At 45.7% G+C, this 20268-nt stretch overlaps 1 protein-coding gene across 1 annotated transcript in view; it reads left to right on the top strand.

Annotated features, from left to right (window-relative positions):
• Elk3 (ETS transcription factor ELK3) overlaps window positions 1-20004 on the top strand; it is a 61402-nt gene extending 41398 nt beyond the window's left edge. Inside the window, 3 exon segments of the mRNA NM_001246732.1 lie at window positions 4517-5314; window positions 13830-13952; window positions 19264-20004. Of these exon segments, the coding sequence (NP_001233661.1) occupies window positions 4517-5314; window positions 13830-13952; window positions 19264-19362 (1020 nt within the window). The 3' untranslated portion in view covers window positions 19363-20004.
• Window positions 20005-20268: the final 264 nt, after the last annotated feature.

Raw genomic sequence — 20268 nt, 5'->3', positions numbered from 1 at the left:
GAAAGTCTCTTGGCTCAACTGGACACACATTAGCATTTGTCCGGTTGCCAGGCAACAGGGAGTAACAAATACTTGTGAGTCTGGTATTGAAGGGGTGAAAAGCAGACATCTTCAAAATGTCTTCATCACTTACCACAACAAGAGCCCTGCCTGTCCAAGTGCTGATCTGCTTTGGCTGATGTACATCACCTTCTTTTCTGGCCAAGAGCTCAGGAACCAGATGTCTCCAAGCATGAGTTTCCAACGGTAGTAACTTATAGTCTGTGAAACTCAGTTTTTCCATCTGTCCTATGGGGTAATAATCACACAGGAGCCTAATGGGTTAATAGCTTTGAGTTCTTTGAACAGAGCCCAGCAAATGCATGCTCAGCAAACTCCAGTTACCGTTGTTGCCTGCACGGTGTTTTCCCAGCTGACTTGGGAGGAAATGTTCTTTCGGAACAGTAGAGGGGTCTGCAGATATCAGCAGTCCCTCTTATTCCTGAGATCTGCCCTGGCAGAAAAGGAAGAGCTGTTGCTTTAGCTGCTCTCCAGCCCACTGCTCGTCTCCTGCTCCAGCTGTGGATAATTACTTGATTTTCCTTGCTATTTCTGTCATGATGTTGAGCCCCTGACAAGCTGGGAAGCCTCTCTCCGATGCTTGTACCCTGCCCTTCCTTCCCCATCCTTGCCTTGTTCCATTCTCAGCGTTCCCTGTGGCTAAGGAGTCTGATGGAATCCACCTTGCAGGCTGGTCTTTAAAGAGGTGGAGCCCATCTTTGCTCCTAAGACAGTCAGACTTCTTCCTTGTGGCATTGTATCCAATCCATCTACCCAATGAACTTTCCTCAGAAGCCCTTCTAATGCCCTGCTGTGGGGCTTCCAGACCAGCAACTAACACAGGCCCTCTTATTGCCACGTTTTCTGTTTTGGGGTCTGTGTGTGTGTGTGCGCGTGCGCGCACACACGCCCCTGCAGATGCACTCAATTGTGTGTGTGTCCCTGAGGAAGTCAGAGGTTGACTTCATATGTCTTCTTCAATAGCTTTCCACCCAATGTTTTAAGACACTGTCTCTCTTAGAACCTGCGACTCACGCTTTTGGCTAGACTTGCTGGCCAGTGAGTCTCAGTGATTTTTCTGTCTCTGCCCACTCCCCTCAGTGCTGGGGTCACAGGCATGTGCCACCATGCCTGGCTTTTTATGTGGGTGCTGGGGATCTGACTCAGGTCCTCAAGCTTGCACAGCAAGCCCTTTACCCATTGAGCCATCTCCCCAACCACGCTCAACCCTTGTTTCCACTTTTTCTCCCAAGAGCAGGAGACCAGCAAATGAGATTGTTACCATGGAGCAGCAGAGCCCACTGTCTTCTAATGAACACTCATAGTAGGTTCTTCACATTCTTCTTAGAAAACAGTTTTGTTGAGACATAATCCCCAGGCTGGTCACCTGACTCATGAAAGCTGTAGCTCAGTGGCCGAGGCTTGCACTCAGAGCAATCATTGCTGTGGCCAGTCTGAACGTTTTTGAAACAGTTTCACTGTGCATCCCAGACTGTCTCAATCTTTCCATCCTTCTGCCTCAGGCCCCCAAGTGCTAGGGTTACAGGTCTGTGCCACCATGCCAGTCTATGGTGGATATTTTCCATTCCACACATTTCATATGATTAGATGACATGATGTGTAGTCTTTATAACCACTTAGCATAAGGACCTCTGTCCCTATTATAGCATGTCTCGGCCCTTCCTACTTTTTTGTTGTTGGGTAATACTCAATTCTAGGTCTGTATTATATTTTTCTGCCCTTTGTCAGCTGGAAGGCATGTAAGCCAGGGGCCAGCAGCTGTCTATCTGTGGCTGACGTTTAATCCTCAACTAATTTTTTGAGGAGAGACTTAAAACTTTTTAAAAGACTTTTATTTATGTCTGTGTGTCTGTGTGACTATATGCCACATGTGTGGGTATCCAAGGAGTTCAGAAGAGGGCACCAGATCCCCTGGAGTTGGGAGTTGCAGGTGATTGTGAGCCACCTGATATGGGTGCTAGCATCTAACTCAGGGCCTCCAAAAGAGCAACCTGTGCCCTTAGCCACTGGGAAATCTTGCAAGACCCCACAAAAGTCATTTTATCATAGCTCTTAATTATCTGTTGGCTTACTCATAAATATAGTAGTCACTCCTCTGATCCAATAATTTAAAAAATAATGATTTCTTTAAAAAAGTTAGTTTTTGTGAGACTGATCAGTTGAAGTAACAGTTTATCTGCTCCTCCTGTATGATTATTTAGGTTCAATAAGTTCACTCAATTTAGATGAATATTCAAAGTGATTGAGAAGAAAAAGAATAGTTTTCTCCCAAAGAGGAAGTAATTATGAGCTATAAATAAAATAAAACAAAATAAAATAAAATGTATTACATATAATATAAACAGCAGCAGTTTAAGCAGAGGAAGCTCCATGCTTGCATACTCCTTTATGACAGGCCTGGTGCTGTTCTCACTAGAGATGCCCCTTACCCCCACCCAAAGCAGCTGGTGGAACCTTTTGTTTCTCCCATTGCTCTGAAGATTTGCCAGCCTGGGGTTCGAGACTGAGGTCAGCTAGAGTCACGGGATTTGGGAAGGTGAATTGCAGGCCAGAGCCCCAGCATACCAGCCATGGGACTGTTTAACTTTGATAGCAACCTGACCTGTCCCTAGGCAAGGGCATACCAGTGTGCTGTGCTGGGTAAGGTCTCTCTCTGGGGCTCATGTGGTTAGGATTTCCTGCACAGGGACCTTGCATGTCTCCTGTAAAAACCTGCCTCAGGGAATTTCTTCTTGAACATTTCAGTGACTGGCAAATGAGCCCTTCTCTTGTGTTGTGAGGGAGTGAAAAAAATGGAACAAGGTAGCAGGCAAAAAGCTAATATGCTCATACTTAGGACCATGACCACCCAAGGAGGGTCAGAATGCATGGAGACATCTCCATCGGGTTGTATTGTGCTTTCTTTCCCCATGTGGAATGTAGAAAGGCTCTGGCTTTAGTGCCAGGGGATCTTGGCAGTCTGGGGCTGTGGCTCCTTCCCCGTACTTCCTTGTCTTGGCAGGGGAAGGATGCTACCTTCCTCCCTCCATGAGAGCTGCTGTGGGATTTATACAGCAGATGGCTGGACTTGTGACACACTCAATCAATAAAATGCTTCTTCCTCATATGATGTATTTCACATGATTTAAGAGGAAGGCTTTCTAAGGAAACCTTCAGGGTCCTTTCCCCATAGAATAGTGCTGGCTTTTTGAGACAGAGGGAAGCCATCTTTTTCTCCCTGGAGTAGCTAGGACTTAGAGTCAACAATAGGGCAAGACCTGCAGCAAGCGTTTGCTAGACGGACATGGAACTGGGTAGGCTGTGCAGGACTGCTCTCCCGGCCCCATTAGCCTTAAGAACAGCATAGCCTTCCATATAAAATCCACTTTGTCACAGGCTGAGAAAACTTTTGCCTTGACAGTGATTTTCATTTACATCCTAATCTTAGAGGAATGAAGCCTTCACTGAAGAGCCAGAAGTAGACACTAGCAACTAAGAATATGAAACAAATGCCATAAATATCTAAGCAGGCAATTTGTTTCCCTCCAGTGGCTTTCATGCCAGAAATGGCTGCCTGACTGAAGAAACTGTTGTGTTGCTGGGTAGCGATAATGTACGTCTCCCCAGTGCTCTGCAGCAGAGATTTTCCTGTTATTATTTCATTGCACTCTCTCAGCTCCCAGAGGCAGCAGGTAAGACAGTACTGGTGAAGGAAGTACTCCCTTGCTGTGTGAGTCACTGCAATGCTGAAAGTGTTATTTCCTAATTCTTCGACCCTTTGATTTTTGCATGTGTTATGTGGGTGCATGCACATACGTGTGTGTGTGTGTGTGTGTGTGTGTGTGTGTGTGTGTGTGTGTGTGTGTGTGCACCAAGTTGACACCAGATGTCTCCCTTAGTTATTCTCTACTTTACTTACTGAGGTAGGAACTCGTGCTGAATGTGGAGCTCATGGATTAGGCTCATCTAGCTAATCAGCTTGCACTAGAGACCCCCTGTATCCCAAGTGCTGGCCACCACACCTGACCAGCTTTTACTTGGGTGTTGGTGATCTGAAATCCAGTCCCTGTGCTTGAAGTTAATTCACTGAGCCATCTCTCTAGCTCTGTTTCCTGACTGTAAAACAAGAATGACAAAACCTGCTTGTAGGATTACAGTGCAAGTTCTGGGAGCTAAAGTATGAGTCATCGCAGCTACACAATACGTGCTAACTCAGTGGTAGCTTTTGCTATTACAAAATTATTACAAATAATACAGATGAGAAGGTTGCCAAAGGCTGGAGAGCGCAACATTCCTGGGCAGCAGGACCAGAATGCAAATGGGAGCCTTCGAAAGTCTCTGACATCATTCCTCTTAGCCACCCTGTGGACATCAAGGATAGTCTGACGCTTCTGCTGCCAAGGTTTCATCATTCCAGTGCACCCTCCTTCCATGTCTGTGGCTCGCCCATTTTAAATATCTGCTTTTGTATTCACAGAACATCATCAAGAAAGTGATTGGGCAGAAGTTTGTGTACAAGTTCGTCTCTTTCCCGGATATCCTAAAAATGGATCCTCACGCGGTGGAGATCAGTCGGGAGAACCTCCTGCTGCAGGACAGCGACTGTAAGGTGTCCCCTGAAGGCCGAGAGGCCCACAAGCATGGCCTGTCTGCCCTCAAAAGCACAAGCCGCAACGAATACATCCACTCGGGCCTGTACTCGTCCTTCACCATCAATTCCCTGCAGAACCCTCCTGAGGCCTTCAAGGCCATCAAGACAGAGAAGCTGGAGGAACCATGTGATGACAGCCCCCCTGTGGAAGAAGTCAGGACTGTGATCAGGTTTGTGACCAATAAAACCGACAAGCACATCACCAGACCTGTGGTGTCCCTGCCTTCCACATCTGAGGCCGCGGCAGCATCCGCTTTCCTGGCCTCATCTGTCTCAGCCAAGATCTCCTCTTTAATGTTGCCAAATGCTGCTGCCAGCGTTTCGTCTGCATCACCCTCCTCATCTCGGTCCCCATCCCTGTCCCCCAACTCTCCCCTCCCTTCTGAACACAGAAGCCTCTTCCTCGAGGCAGCCTGCCATGACTCGGATTCTCTGGAACCCTTAAATCTGTCATCGGGCTCCAAATCCAAGTCTCCATCTCTTCCCCCAAAAGGCAAAAAACCCAAAGGCTTGGAAATCTCTGCACCTCAACTGTTGCTCTCCGGCAGCGACATCGGCTCCATCGCCCTCAACAGTCCAGCCCTCCCCTCAGGATCCCTCACTCCAGCCTTCTTCACTGCACAGGTAAACACTATCCCCGTGGTCCCAGGGAAAGCCAGAAGAGCCACCCCCATCCACCTTAAGAGTTATGCTCTCACCAGTGTCTCAAAGTCACACACAAGGAAAGGCTTGGTATCCTAGCAATAAAGGGACATTTGCTCTCTGTGACCCAGAGTAACCCCAGAAGGATCATGCACACAGTCTATGAGGGTGGGGAGATCTCTGGGGACATTTGCACTTTTGGGGGCTTTTAGGCCTTAGGAAGTTTTTAATGACATGATTTTCTGGAGGCACTTAGAAGCCTCCTATGTGTCCTGATAAGATAATACATGTTCACAGGTAACAGTGTGGAGCTTTGGGTGTCATGTTGACCTTTAACAAGAAACACAAGGGGTACATGCAGAAGGAAAGTTTCCACCAAGAGCAGGGCTGCTTGGGGAAGCTTGGGTCCCAGCATGGGGAGAGGAGAGCAAACTCACAGAGTGTAAAGGTCTTAGCTGCTCTGAGTCCCTGGAGAAGGTGGCCTTTTTTATTTACTTATTTATTTTTTCCTGTAAAAGTGTCACAGTGGTGTCTGGTTCAGCTGCAGGACAGACAGAAGAAGTGGCTGCAGACCAGATCAGACGTATGTCAGTGGTAGAGGTTAAAAGCGTAGGCTTATATTCTGCATCTGTGACCCCCCCCCACCGAGGGGTGGGACAGTGGGCAGTGTCTCTGCGTGATGCCATATAGTGACAGTACATTGGGATGGTGGTTATGACTATGCTCCCCTACCTAGCCAGCTCCAACTAACTGGCAGGCATTGCCATCTTGGAGCTTTGTGGCTCCGAGTGGGACCATGCTGGGGAGCGGGGGTGGCGGAATTCTGGGCTCTGCCTCTATCATTGTCATAGCTGTCTTTGTTGGCTCCAGCAGTAGACACCAAATTCTATGCATGTGCCAGACACTGGCCACATACCACACACCTTGCCATCTGTGTCATAGTAGCCCCCTGGTGTGGATACTGTTGTCATTGCAATGGCCTGGGGTACAGAGGTGAAGTATCTTGACCCAATTCCATAGCTAAAAGTAAGAGGAAAGAGTTGGAACCTATTTTGTCTGCCTCCAGCATCCACTCTGAAACTAAACACACTGCCATCCCACATTGGGAAAAACAGTTGTTTTACCTTGATAGCAGAACCACTGCAGACCAGCTGCCAGCAACTCTTCGCTACTTTGCTTTGCAAGGCTTCCCAGGGGTGACATGTGGCAGTAATAGCACTCATTACTGATGAGAGGCCCAGGACTCTGTGATAAGTTGGAAGGGGCCATGCATTCTGAAATTAGCATTCCCTAACAAAGCCAGGCTGCCTGGCAACACGCAAGAAGCAAGCGGCTCATGCTACAGTTCAGGTCAGTAATGGATCAGAGCTACCAGGTGGATAATCTGGCTTTAGTGCTCATGACTGTATGGTTGAGAGTGGTCTACTGCCAGGCCAAGTCACCTCCAGTTGTAGTGTCTGTGTTCTCCATGAGCCTCTATCAACCTACTCAGAGCAGAGTAGCCCTGGCTGTCTTGGGGAAAATCACCCAGGTTTCTACTGTGGCGTTGGTTCCAGCTACTGTGAACTTAGTGGGGTGGACCTCTCAGAGGGAACTAGGAGGGCAGGGCTGGGGTGAGGAGTGGAAGGACCTTGAGTGAGATAGGGATCCTACCACATGGACAAAGCATTAATCCCAGGAGATAGAACCTCTCATCTAGAGCCTGGAGAGAATGCTGAGGGAAGCCAGGCTCTGTGACCGAGGCCTGTGTGCCTCAGTCATCTGGGAGTCAAGCTGAGAGGACTCCATCTTCACTGAGTGAGGACCGGAAAGTAAAAAAATGGGCCCAGGCTTTCTGGGAGAGACAGAGAATGAGAGGGTTTGGAAGGAGACTGCTTGGGGACATAGTGGAGCCTCAGGACCTTTATGTTCCTGGAGTATGGGCAGGCAACAGAGAGGGAGAGAAGGACGGTGATACACTAAAACTCTGTTACACCTGCCTTCCCTCAGCCGTTGGTGGTTTATTTGGGACTAGACAGGCCACTCCAGTTTATCCTGACAGGCCTTGGTCCTTCAGGACTGGTTACACTGGATACCCTGCTGAACCCTTCATAAGGGAGGGCTTACTCCCTGACTCATGGGCCGGCTCCCTTGCCCACCTTAGCACTTCCCCCTTGCCATGGCAACATTCCCTTCTCCTGCTCTGTGAAGTGGGACCCTGTGGGCACACAGCATTTGGTCACCTATGAGAACACCCTCTAGACCTTTGCCCTGAGGAGGAACTTCCTTTTACAAGCGGGGAAGCCTGTGCTCTGCTAACCCTGCCCCTAAAAGTGCGGAGCCTTGACCCACATGTCACATGATCACTGTTTTTGTCCATATACCTGGTAAGGTCCAAGTTCAGATTTGAACTTTTCATCTCCAACTTGATGTGCAGAAAAGGAAGCCAGCACGATTCTGCCACTCCCTCAGCGTCAGAGCCACCTCATGGCAGGGACACTTGTGATGCCTTTAACAGGAGCTATAAAGAGCCGGGGACATCACCCTTGCTATAAGTTTATAAGAAACAACAGTTACCAGCTCAGTCAAGAACTTCTCCAGCTGGGTGTTGCTGGCGCACGCCTTTAATCCCAGCACTCGGGAGGCAGAGGCAGGCAGATCTCTGTGAGTTTGAGGCCAGCCTGGTCTCCAGAGCGAGTGCCAGGATAGGTGCCAAAGCTACACAGAGAAACCCTGTCTTGAAAAACCAAAAAAAAAAAAAAAAAAAAAAAAAAAGAACTTCTCCAACAAGGGACTGTAAGGAACTGAAAAACTCAAACAAAAGTCAGATAGATACAGAGAAGTGGGGACCTCAGAGCTCAACACCAGAGGTCATATCTGAATGTTGCCAAAAGAGCAGGGCTGCTTGCTGTCTCTGTTGGCACAAGCTACCAAATGTAAGGCAGAGGGGGAGGAGCTGGGTTGTGAAGCCTCTCTGGCCTCTAGCCAGGCACCTTGGCAGTCTGAAGCGCCAGCTGGAACTTCTGATTCTGTCTTTTGCACCTTGCTTTCATCTGTCCCTCTTCCTGCCATTTTCCATTTCAGTCCCATTGCTCCTGTCCACCACCACCCGCCCTGCCCCCGGGGCAAGCCACTTCAGAATCCAAGGCTGATGCATTGTGTTTCTCATTTATGCCAAGACTCATGTTCATCTCACCTGTACTGTGCAAGATGATGAAATCAGATCTGTTTCAGCACGGCATTCGCCATCAGAGTCTGAGTATGCAGGCCCCAGGGTGTTTGCTCAGCAGCAGCCCGGATTAGTGCTGACTGAGTGGAGACAGCCTGCTAGGTTGGAAATGCTAAAGTCTACTTCCTTTATTATGGGGTGGTGAGACAGCTTTGATCCGGAGTCAGAAAGTGGGAGTCCAGAGCAGTGTGGAACAACCAGAATGCAGGCATCCTGTCCACCATCCCACTTCTGGGGCGGTTCCATCTTCCTGTCTTTTTTAACGTTATCATCGAAAGAAAAACAGTTAACACTTCCCCAGCCAAGCCTCCAGCTTTGTTCACAATGACCTTCCCTACAGGCAGAGAACTTCCTTGTGGGAGGCCTTTGCAGTAGAAGCTGTGTAGGTTCTTGGCTCCCAAGTTGTGGGTTACCCCAAGGGAGTGCCTCCCTCCCTGTGCCCTGGGTTCCCTGGTCCCCTGGTTGCTCCTCTCCTCTCCTTTGATCCCTCATGACTCTTTTCATCTCATCTCATGCTTCATCACTGCTTTCAGTACCTTCCATTGGATGTATGAGATCCTCCTTATCCCATTCCTTCAGATCAGAACTACACAAACTCTTATGGGATTCTGGTCCTCTTTTAAAGTCATTAAAACTATGGTTTTAGTGAATTAAGGCAATTATGTGACTTTCTAGAGATTGACACTTCAGGGAATATATATATATATATATATATATATATATATATATATATATATATATATATATATTATAAGAAACAGTTACCAGCTCAGTCAAGAACTTCCCTGAAGTGCACACATATATATTTTACACACACATAAATTACACTTTACTTATTACATGTGTGATGGTGGGACATGTGTGCCATGGCGCACATGTGGAGGTCAGAGGACAACTTGTTGGAGTTGGTTCTTTCCTTCCACTATGAGTCCCCCAGACTGAACTTTGGCTCAGTGGCAAGTGCTTTTACCACTGACCCAACTTTTCTAAATAATGTTTAACTGGGACACCATCATAATGGATGCTGTTTGCCTCTTATGTCACTTTTAAGGTATATATGTTGGGTTTTTTCCTAAAGTCTGGATGATTTCCTAGTGTCTCAAGCACCCACTCAAGACATCAGCAAATACTAGCCACTGAAGAGATCCTGCACATTCTCTATCTGTCATGTAGCAAATGCCTCCTCTTTTTAATTCCCTTGGAGCTAGTCACTGAACACATACCCAGGTACCTCCTTGCTGCCCAGGTTAGTAGATAGACACAGTTCTTGCTCTCATGAGCTTACAGTTGCTGCCCACAAGGTAAAGAATCTGGACCAATATATAATTTAGGGTCATGAAACCTGGCTAAGAAGTTCAGACATGTTTGATAGGACATTAACAGATTCAAGAGACGTAAACCAAGTGGAACACAAATTCCTTATTAGAGTTAATAACCAACCACTGAACATTAATTTTACAAGACATGAAAAGGACACAAGTGACTAGTTTTACAACCTTAGGACCTAGCAATGATGAAGCGCGCGCGCATGTGTGAGCACATGCACACACACACCACACACACACACACCACACACACACACACACACACACACACACACACACACACACACACACACGTGCGCGCGCACGGCAGTTATTTCCTGCAGAGGAGACCTGAAGAGCACAAGGAGCAAGAACATTTGGCTCAGTTCCCTAATCGTGAAGGGGGCACCACCCCTGTGTAAACTGCTATGGTTGGAATTAGGGATAGTCCCCGAGAGCTAGAGGCAGGCGCCAAGGGAATATTTAGGGAGAAGGGATTAATTTACCCAGAGGAGTTAAAGAACATTGAGAGTTGCTATGAGATGGGTGGTCACACTTGGGTCAGGCTTTGAGCAAGCAGCAGGAATCTTTCTGGCACACCGAAGCATTATAGGTGGGAGCACTATCGACTGAGAAGAACATGAGATAAGGATGTAGAACAGCTCTGGGTATTAGAGGGAGAGCTGTAGAATATCACTGGTTGAGTGACATTCTGGTTGGGTCTTGAATGCAGCCCAGACAAAGTGAAGAGATAGAAAGTGAATTCCAGGAAGGCACTATTTGTGCCTTGGTAACTGGATGCTGAGCAGTAGGCAGAGCCATGTGTGCAGAAATCGTGTCTTGTGTTTTCCTTGCTTCTGCAAACACTTTCAGCCACAGTCGGTGTATATATTGATACCCAGCTGCTGGTACTGCGTGCAGAAATGGAAACCTTAAGAATCAGTGGATATGAAAGATGAGTTCTGTTTTGAATATGTGGTCATTCCAAGCAGAGAAGCTGAATGAAAAAAAAATGAAATAAGACATGACTACTCCTAAAGTATGAAGACAAGTTTTATTGTAGATACGGGGGAGAAAGCAGGCAGAGGGAAGAATCCAGGCATGGTTGGCAGACTCAACCAGACCATGAGAGGAGAGATGGGAAGGGAGAGCAAGAGAGGAGCTGACTACTAAGAGAGGTGGCCTGGGCCAAGATACCAGCATAGCCAAAATGGCTGAGTTATACAGAAATCAGGCTGGGGAAAGCAAAGCCCAGCCTGTGGGAGGGGGAGGGTTAGGGTTGGTAGGGGGCAGGGTAAGAAGTGCTGGGAGGAGCCCCGGATACTGAGTGAGGCTTGTCCTGGGTTCAGATGGGAGCACACAGAGCTGATAGGTTCTTCAGCTCATCAAGCACTTGGGGGCTGTGTACTCAGGACAGCAATGAACAATTTCTCCAATGGCTATGGGGAGAAACCCCATTTGCTTAAGTGGAGGCCGGAGGCAAGAAGGTGGCACTTTCGATGGGCAAAGAGAGACGGGTAGAAAAGGTTGAAGGACGTGATGCAGACAAATGGCTAGGGAGCAGGACACACAGGTGCAACACATCTGGATGAGACCAGATTCTATTGTTAAAGCTTACATGTGAGTAAGGTCTCGGGGAGACCTGGTGTTAAGTGGAGTTGAATGGGGAGGAAGAGAAGCGAGATCCTTGTAGGAAACCCCACTTCCTTGTCAACGACTGCCCGTTGACTGTGGGTATCTTTCACTTGGATCAGGGACTCCTATGGCCATTTGTTAAGACAGGCATTTCCAGGTGGAGGGGAAGCAGCAGCATGGGTCCTGCTTGTAGCACTCCTCTCTCCAAGTGCCCAGTCTCTTTGGGCAGGCACTCTTTCCTCCAGGGCAGTTGGTGGAGGCTCCACAATGTCCTGAGATAACCCAGGCAAGGCTGTTTAGGAAGTTCCCCTTCCAAGTTCCCAAGCAGTTTTTCTTTTAAGGCCACAGGATCTCCAGAGAGAACAGCAATCGGAGGGGGAGTGAATGAAGTCATTTCACAGTGTTGATTTGCATAAATTACAGAAGACATTTCAAATGTATTACCATGAGGAACAGAAGGCCACTGCATTCTAAGTACATCCTGTATTTCTTGGAAACAAATGTGCATACACCTCAAATCCAGAGGGAATGTGAACTGTCAACCATGGAAACAGAAATCCTCTATTTAACATATTGTCCAGAGGTGTGAGCATGTGATCTTGGGTGACAAAAAGGTAGCTGTCCTATATAGTTTAGAAGACCATGTAGACTTGGAGAAGTCTTCACTGAGGGTAAACCAGAAGGCCCTGACACTGGTTACTAAATATTAATGTGACATACTGTAGCTTGAACGTGGCCCTGGGGTATGGTGTAAATATTAGTTCTCAGGTCACCTGAGTCTGTGGACTGGGGCCCAACATACCTGCACAGCTGGTTTCACAGGACTGTTCAGTACCCAGCTGAGAATTTCTCCCACGAATAAAGTCCATCCAATGAGTGTGTCAGATATATTTTATGTTTATTACCGATTCACTAGTTCACAAAGATATTAAGACTTTGCATGTCTTGAGTCTCCTTAGCCTTGACATTTCTGTGTTGGACACACACACACACACACACACACACACACACACACACACACACACACACACACACACACGGAGTTTCAGATGGATTATATTATCTTCCCAGCAACCCTATAATAATAGCATGCATTTTCATTCTTCCCATTGAACAGATTAAGATCGAGGCCCAGAAAGGCTGGGTTGCTTGTCTCGGGTTGTCTAGCTAGTGAGTAGAGGTTCTGATATGGGAACCCTGGCAGAGCTCATTAATTTTTAACCGTGAGGCCAGCTGGCCTAGCATGCTTGTGAAATTGCCTGGACTAGAAAGAAATGGAGCACTGACTCAAAACACGTATTTATCCTAGTAACCTCGTAGGCCATTCAATATGCAGAAGGAAATGCCATGGAACCAAAGACTCAAATAACTTGGTTTCAATTTGTTTACCTTTCAGCACTTTGGCTGGAAGACCACTGGATGTTTGTCTCTCTCCCGCTGAACAGAGCAAACCTTTCAATTTAGGTTTAAGCTCAAATGCTCTTGATAATTATTGAAGCTGCTGAGGCCAGTTCTAGGAAAAAATAACACGGCTGCGTCCAGCATGATGCAATCTGAAATGCTGGCGCCTTTGCTGTGTTCTTACACAAAGAGTCTTATTGAGGGGCTCCTTCTGGTCACCAGAGGTGCAGACACCCCGAGCCAGGGAGCTTGCCTCTGCTGAGAAGAAAAGCTGTGCAGATTTACTGGCTTGGGCGGGGTGTTTCTCCTGCCCTTCAGCTGGCTTGTGGGCCAGGACTCCTGCCGAGTCCTGTGGGCAAGCAAATGCCAGTCCTGTCACTTCTAAGAAATGCTAAGCTCTGGTTCTGCAACCCTACTTTCCACTGCCCGGGCGGTGACTTCTTCCCAGCCCCACATCCAGGGGGAAGTCTTTAAAATCAGCTTGGGATTCTGAAGTTGCTGCTGCAGACCCATGCTAATGGGATGTCAGATATTAAAGGGCTGTTGATAGCGGGCAGTGAAACCCAAGGAGACTTTACGTGTGTGTGCCCATGTAAGCAATAGGTGTCCACCATGAGCAAGTATTTTGATAAGAAACAAAACCCCTCCCAGGGAGGCTGTTATGTCTGTACACTTCTTTGTTTCCTGGGAGCTGGGGAAGGGGCTGAAGCTGCTACAAACCTGCCTTTTCCACCAGGATGCTTAGGCAAGGTGACTTGCCTAAGACTTAAGTGGATAAAATTAGTATTAAGAAAATGAAAACTGCTCATAGCCATGCAGATGGAACTAAAGTTACCCAGTTTTCTGGAGAAAGCAAGGTTTGGTTCATTGTCCATGGCTAGTGCATCTAACGTCATGGCTGGCGTTAGGTAATGCCCTATCAAGACCTGCCTGTTGCCTTGTCTTCTAGACACCAAATGGACTGCTGCTGACCCCGAGTCCGCTGCTCTCCAGCATACATTTCTGGAGCAGCCTTAGTCCTGTTGCTCCCCTGAGTCCTGCCAGGCTGCAAGGGCCAAACACACTTTTCCAGGTAAGTGTTTGGAAGTAACTTTTCAGCATGGGCCATCCGTGGCTTTTCTCTAAATTCCACACATACTTGGTTACTGTGGTAAGTTTCCAAGGGGACTTCGTGAAGATTGGGCTACACAGTCCTTTAGAGACTGACATTCTCACTGAGGCAGAAAAGATAGATGTGCGCATGTCAGGAATCCAAACATGGATTCTTCAAGTGTTCTGCATATTTGCACACGACTGGGAAAACTGGAAATTTACCGCATAAGTTATTTAAAATTAAAAACTGGCTTTTATAAAAAGCTCAGTAAAGCAGTTTAAAATATGAATCCAACTAGCCAATATATTCATACTGGAATATATTAAAAAATAAAAATAGCGGACAGTTTTTCCAAACTGGAGTAGAAGTTCCCTGTGTCATTCTATAAATTATAACTGAGCTCTAGATTTGAAATAAAATACTGTGCAGCATATGGTTAAAGAATAATGAAGACCTCCCTGAGTTAGATGAACACATTCATTATTCATTGAGGTTCTGGAATCTTCCAGGAGGAGCCTTATTCCCTATCATGTGGAATAATAGTTCCTCAGGGTCCCTAAGATAGCTGCTCACCCACTCAAGGTGCTACTGTTTTGAGGATGTGAGTACAGGCAGGGGCAGGAATGAAGCAAAGATGGACACGGTGACAGCTCCTTGTTCCCCAACTCTAGCCTGGTCTTATCTAGCCTGCTTTCCTAGCCTTAGTACAGCTCACCCCAAACTCACTGTAGCTTCTTGCTCCCACTGCATTTAGCATGTTGTATTATGGCTTCCTGTTGATCTGGCAAACTCCACTAGAGTGTGCCCCCAAATGACAGGAACCATAGTCTGATCTCTGTGCTATTTCCCAGCATCTAGCACATCGACTAGTGCACACATGTCAGTCATTACTGATGACCTAGTGACCAGACGCCAAAGCACAGCTGTCAATAAAATGTCACTGTTGATGAGCTCCTCTGATGAGCACCTCTGCATGAGCACAGTGCATGCATAATGGGATTTAGGGTCTCACTGCAAGAATGGGACAGCCACAGAGGTTTTGATTGCTATCATGTGCCTCTGGTTTCCTAGCAGGCTTGGAGTAGGGTGTCATGCTGTGAATATTCCCTCAAGTAATCGGGTTTCCTTCTCTCCCTGACCCCCAGTCCCATCACAGCTCAGTTCCAGCCAGGTAGTGGTGACAATTTTAACCTGAAGCAGCATGTTCTGGTAGAACTGGAGCAGGAAGGAGTTGCATGACTGACTACAGCAGCTCCTTGGGAGTAGGACTGCAACACTATATATAGTTAAAGAATTTAACACGGAGCTTTTGTAGAGAGCAGTAAATATCTGAATAATAAACAGCTTCTCATTTCCAATGCCATCGGGAGTTCTGCCATCTGATTGGTGCAAGCCTTGGTGACCTCCTAGGAAAGCCACAAGGAACCAGTGGAATTTTGTCTCTATTCCAGTATTCCCAACAGTAAATACAGCTCATGTCCACAGCTGATTGACAGCCAGGACCTCCGGGAGCTGGGAGATACACACACCACATACTACGAAGTTAGCATGTACCTGAGTGTCAGGGATAACGTGTCAAATAAAGATGCTAGGCCCACCCTAGGGCTTCTGATTCATGAGGTCTTAACTGGGTTTGATGAAACATATTATTCATGTTTCTAATGATGCTCTGATATAGGAATGTAGGTATTCTGAGAACTGTTGCAGACCAGGGGTTCCTAACTTATATTTCAAATTCTGCAGATTACTGAATATAAAGACCATCTGCAAAGAATTTCAATTTTAATTTCACCAAACAAATCTGTTTTCCCTCCAAGAGTCATAAAAAACAAAACGAAACAATAACAACAACCAAAATCTTCCCCCCCCAAAAAAAACAATAATTAGGAAGGCTGGGAAGGGGCTACAACTTAGCCTGGATAGCTGACATTTTACATGGCCTGAGGTTCTTCAGTTATGGCTGGATCCATGAGACCAAGGGAAACAACTTTGTACCTTTTAAAGTATTATTACTCTTCTCATGAACAAAGAGCAACGGAATATGGCAAAATTCAGAGGGGGCAGTTTTTAAAATGGTAAACAGCAACCGTGCTAAGAGGAATGAGACTTCCAACTAAAAATAAGACATCAAATGGGTCTCTCAGAATTCAGATTACTACAGTGCCCCTTTCAAGTTAATAAACATAATAAACCCCATTTACATACACTGGTTGTTAGTAAATGATAAAGAAAACATAATCTACAGCACATTTTAAGCAGAGTGGGCAAGCTTCCTGTATGATCTCCGGAAAAGCAAATCAAAATCCATAGGGAAAGCCTTGATGGCGTTAAGGCATTCCTACACAAATAACCCCCGAGAGGGAAAGGGACTGGTCCAGGGTCACACACTGCAGCTCTGGCTAGCCTGGAACTCACTTTGTAGCCCAGACTGGCCTGAAACTCACTGTGGCCCTCCTGAATGTTGGGATTACAGGTGTGCACTAGCATACTTGGACCATGATTAGAGCAGACATGGCAGAATTTCAGCAAAGAATACAGAAGCAAAGAAAGAGGTATGTTTTCTATCTGCAATATGTTCGGTGAAGAGGGAGCAAAGGCATGGCTGCGTGAGAAGTGAGAGCCCAAGCTACAAATAGCACAGTTCCATTTCAGCTGCCAGGTGACCAGCTATGGAATGTACCTCACAGGCAGGTACATGTGGCAACAAGGTGGACTTGACTTCATCTCCAGCTGAGAATGGGCCCTGTAACTTTTCAGCCTGGCACAGTTTCAGGCCTCTGTGGCAGGGCCTGTAGGAGATGCAGCCAATGAGGTCCTGGAGCTGGAACAACAGGGACAGAAGAACTCTTCCCAGCTGGCAACTAGCCAGAGAGGCCTCAACCAGAAAGCACCACCTGAGCAGAGACAGGAAAGAGGGTCAGGCCTTCCACAGAGAGAAGAGTGCAGTTAGGCCTTCATAGATTTGTGGGGCTCAGACAAGGGGGTGTACAGGAAGCAGGGTGGTAACAGGTCAGGTGGAAAGCAGCGATAAGCCTTGAACTGTGAGTCATGAGCTCCTGCCCTTGTGTGTTAATATTTTTTACACTGCAGGTATGAGAGTCTGTTAGGAAAATCCCACTGATACGCATGTGGAGGAAGAAATGACAGCGAGTTAAGGAACAGGAGGATATAAAATTATAAAAATATAAAATATTATATATATATTTATTATATATAAAATATAAAATTATAAAATTATAGCCCATCAGATAGATCCCAACTGTACTAGGCTTGTGTTTAGCAGAAGTAAGAGAAAGACTTTTGAGTTGGGTTTGAGGAAGAGGGTAAGTACTGGAAATTTTGTGTAAACAAAGCTGGTAGGTTACAAAATGGGAGTATTAATACCAGCTGGCATGCATCAGTTTGCTAAATTATACTTTGATTACTGCATGCCAGACTTTAGCCTAAGTCATGTTTCCTTCTGTGTGTTTGTACTATAAAGATGAGATTTACCCAAGGTCACACAATAGTGTATGGAGGAGCCCTGCATTCCTAATCCTGCCTCTCACCGACTCAACACCAAAGAGCAGGTTCTGTGAGGCTTTGGATTCAGATATTTACAGTGGGCATGGCTATCACGCTCAGGGTGTGGCTGTCATGTTCAGGATAAGACTGGAGAAAAGTGAGGGAGGTCTGGGAATGTTGTAATGTGGTGAAAGAAAAGCCAACAAACATGCCAGGAAAACAAACAGAAAAACAACAAAATAAAAAAAATAACCTATCAAGATTAGAATGACAATTAAATTCATACAGAGGAATTTCTAATACATGGAAAAAGGTAAAACTAAAGACAATGCTTTTATAACCACTGATAAAGTGGTGGCTGAGTGTCCAAGAGAGAAGATGCAACTGTTCTTCAAGAATGAAAGCCAAGGCCAGTTCTGCCGTTCAACTGAAGCCACCACGGGAGTGGTGACAAGGACATGGCCCTTGGCTTAGATGGTATAAAATGCATTTGGATAGATCTAGGAACATAACTAAGTCCCACAATTTATAAAGATCCTAAAGCTGCAGGAAAGACAGAAAAGCTTGCATATGCCAGTTACCATTCAAGAAATTAAAATAGGAGCCGGGCAGTTTAGTATAGCTGGAGATAAAAGTTGGTTTTGCTTATGAGCTATGGCCTTTAACTAATTGGAACCTCTTTGTTTTTCTCATTTATAAAGGGAGGCTAAGAAGGCTTGCTTTCTATTTCTAGACATCCAATGAGATGGCAGCCCTGGGAAGGTGGCATTGGATGTGTTACCAAAACAGTTTCAAAATTAAAAAAAAAAAAAAGTATTTACTCACTCTGCAAATATTTATTGGACTTCTACCATGTGCCAGGCACTGCAGGTTGATAGTCAGTGCTGAAGCTTAATATTTAACTTTCCTGGACTAAACAGGGATTAAGCTAGAAGAGCACCTGGTAGCTCGAATGGACACATTTCATCTTTGGCAACGCAGAACTGTAGTTGTGAGCAGTCACATGTTAAGAAGATGCTTCTACTCATTCTTCTTCATTTAGGAGGATAGCCGAAGGATTTGTTCAAGCCATGAAGTCAGACATAATGCCTCATTCTACTGTTTGCCATTCTAGTTACCAACAATACTACTGTAACAGAAGTCCTACTGTTCCCTTATATGGCTGTGATCTAGTGCATTGATATTAAGTCAGTGAAAGTTAAGATAGTCTTTTACAAAAAGATTCACTTTCTTTTTAATTAATTATGTATTTGGGTGTGTGCGTGCCCACAGAGGCCAGTACAACAGATATCTGTCACTGGAATTAGTTTTGAGTCATGTGATGTGGGTGCTGGAACCAAGCTCAGGCCCTCTATGAAGACAGCAGTGAGCATTGTTAATTGCTGAGCTATCTGTCCAGTTCCCTGGTCCTCATTTTAAACAAGTACTGATGGGCCATTTTGCTGTGCTATGGAAAGCTGACAGCAAATCTCAAAATTTGAGATTACTGACTTGTATGTAAAGAATGTTGGCTTCCAGTTTCATCCCCTCAATATTTAAAGCAAATCAGCATGCTAAGTAGCTGAGAACCTTTAAAAACAGTAGCAGAGCATGCTGAAGTACACTTTAGGACGTAAGCACACAGAGTAGGGACATTTCTGGGCCTCCCTCTGTTGCTCTCGGTAACCTCTGTCAAACAGGTCAGCAACCAACTCCCATCACTGGGTGGCATGAAGTACCTCCATTGGTGTGTCTAAGCTGCTCAATGAATCTGCCATTATCACTGAATGCCTCTTGTCCCTTACAGTTCCCCACACTGCTCAATGGTCACATGCCGGTGCCACTCCCCAGTTTGGACAGAGCTCCATCCCCAGTCCTGCTTTCCTCCAGCTCTCAGAAATCATGATGAGTGTCGGTGGTGGTGGCGGCGGCAGCAGCAGCAACTAAGGACTCAAAACTGATGAAGCCAGTTTGTCCCCATGGGCTAGTTTACCTGTGTCATGAGAAGGACATTGTGAAACCCTGTTAATTTGGTTTGCACTTTTCATAACACGGATAACCTAGATGTATGTTAGCCTTTTAAAAACCATTTTTATATATTCAGCTCTATATGAAAGTGTTTTGCATTAAGTGGATTTTAATGTTTTTGTTTTTCTATCCTTTTAGCTCTGAAGTGTTGAACACTGACAGTGAAGAACCTTTTTAATGTTTTCAATATAACTAATAAGGATATGTGAAGCTTTTTATTGCTTTAATTCTGCATATGCTGAACTCTGCTTCTAAACACACTATAACCAGCTGTGCCTTCCTTTGCATTTAGTTTTATGTACATGATTTATGTATTTCTATATTAAGGGAAAGTGTTTGAAGGACAAAATATCAGCAAACAGCTCTTGGAAGAATGTTCTTTTCACATGTAGAAAACATGAAAGTGTACTCCCTTCACTGAAAGAACTGCCTTAGACCTCTTTTGACCTGAAACCCAGTAAATGTAATGTCCAAGTAATGTTTTTGTAAGAATGAACGAAGCCATATTTAGACAATAAACATTCTTTAAAGAATATGTTCCAAAGTGCATTTTTTAAAAGATGAACTTTGAGCGGCTTAGACATTTACAGTAGCCTTTCTACTCTGGGATATTAAAACTACATTATGTCCACACTGGCAGAACTCCGTAAAGGTACATCCTAAGTTTATGTACTATTATCTCCGCTCTCTTGAGTTCCTATAACCACAACCATCTGGTGTCTTTATCACCACTAGGAGTTAGGGTTTCTTGAGACTCCTGGCATAACAATATTTGAAAATCGAA

This window comes from Cricetulus griseus (genome assembly GCF_003668045.3).
Source record: "Cricetulus griseus strain 17A/GY chromosome 1 unlocalized genomic scaffold, alternate assembly CriGri-PICRH-1.0 chr1_0, whole genome shotgun sequence".
Lineage (NCBI taxonomy): Eukaryota > Metazoa > Chordata > Mammalia > Rodentia > Cricetidae > Cricetulus > Cricetulus griseus.
This window is presented reverse-complemented; position numbering and strand designations above follow the sequence as displayed.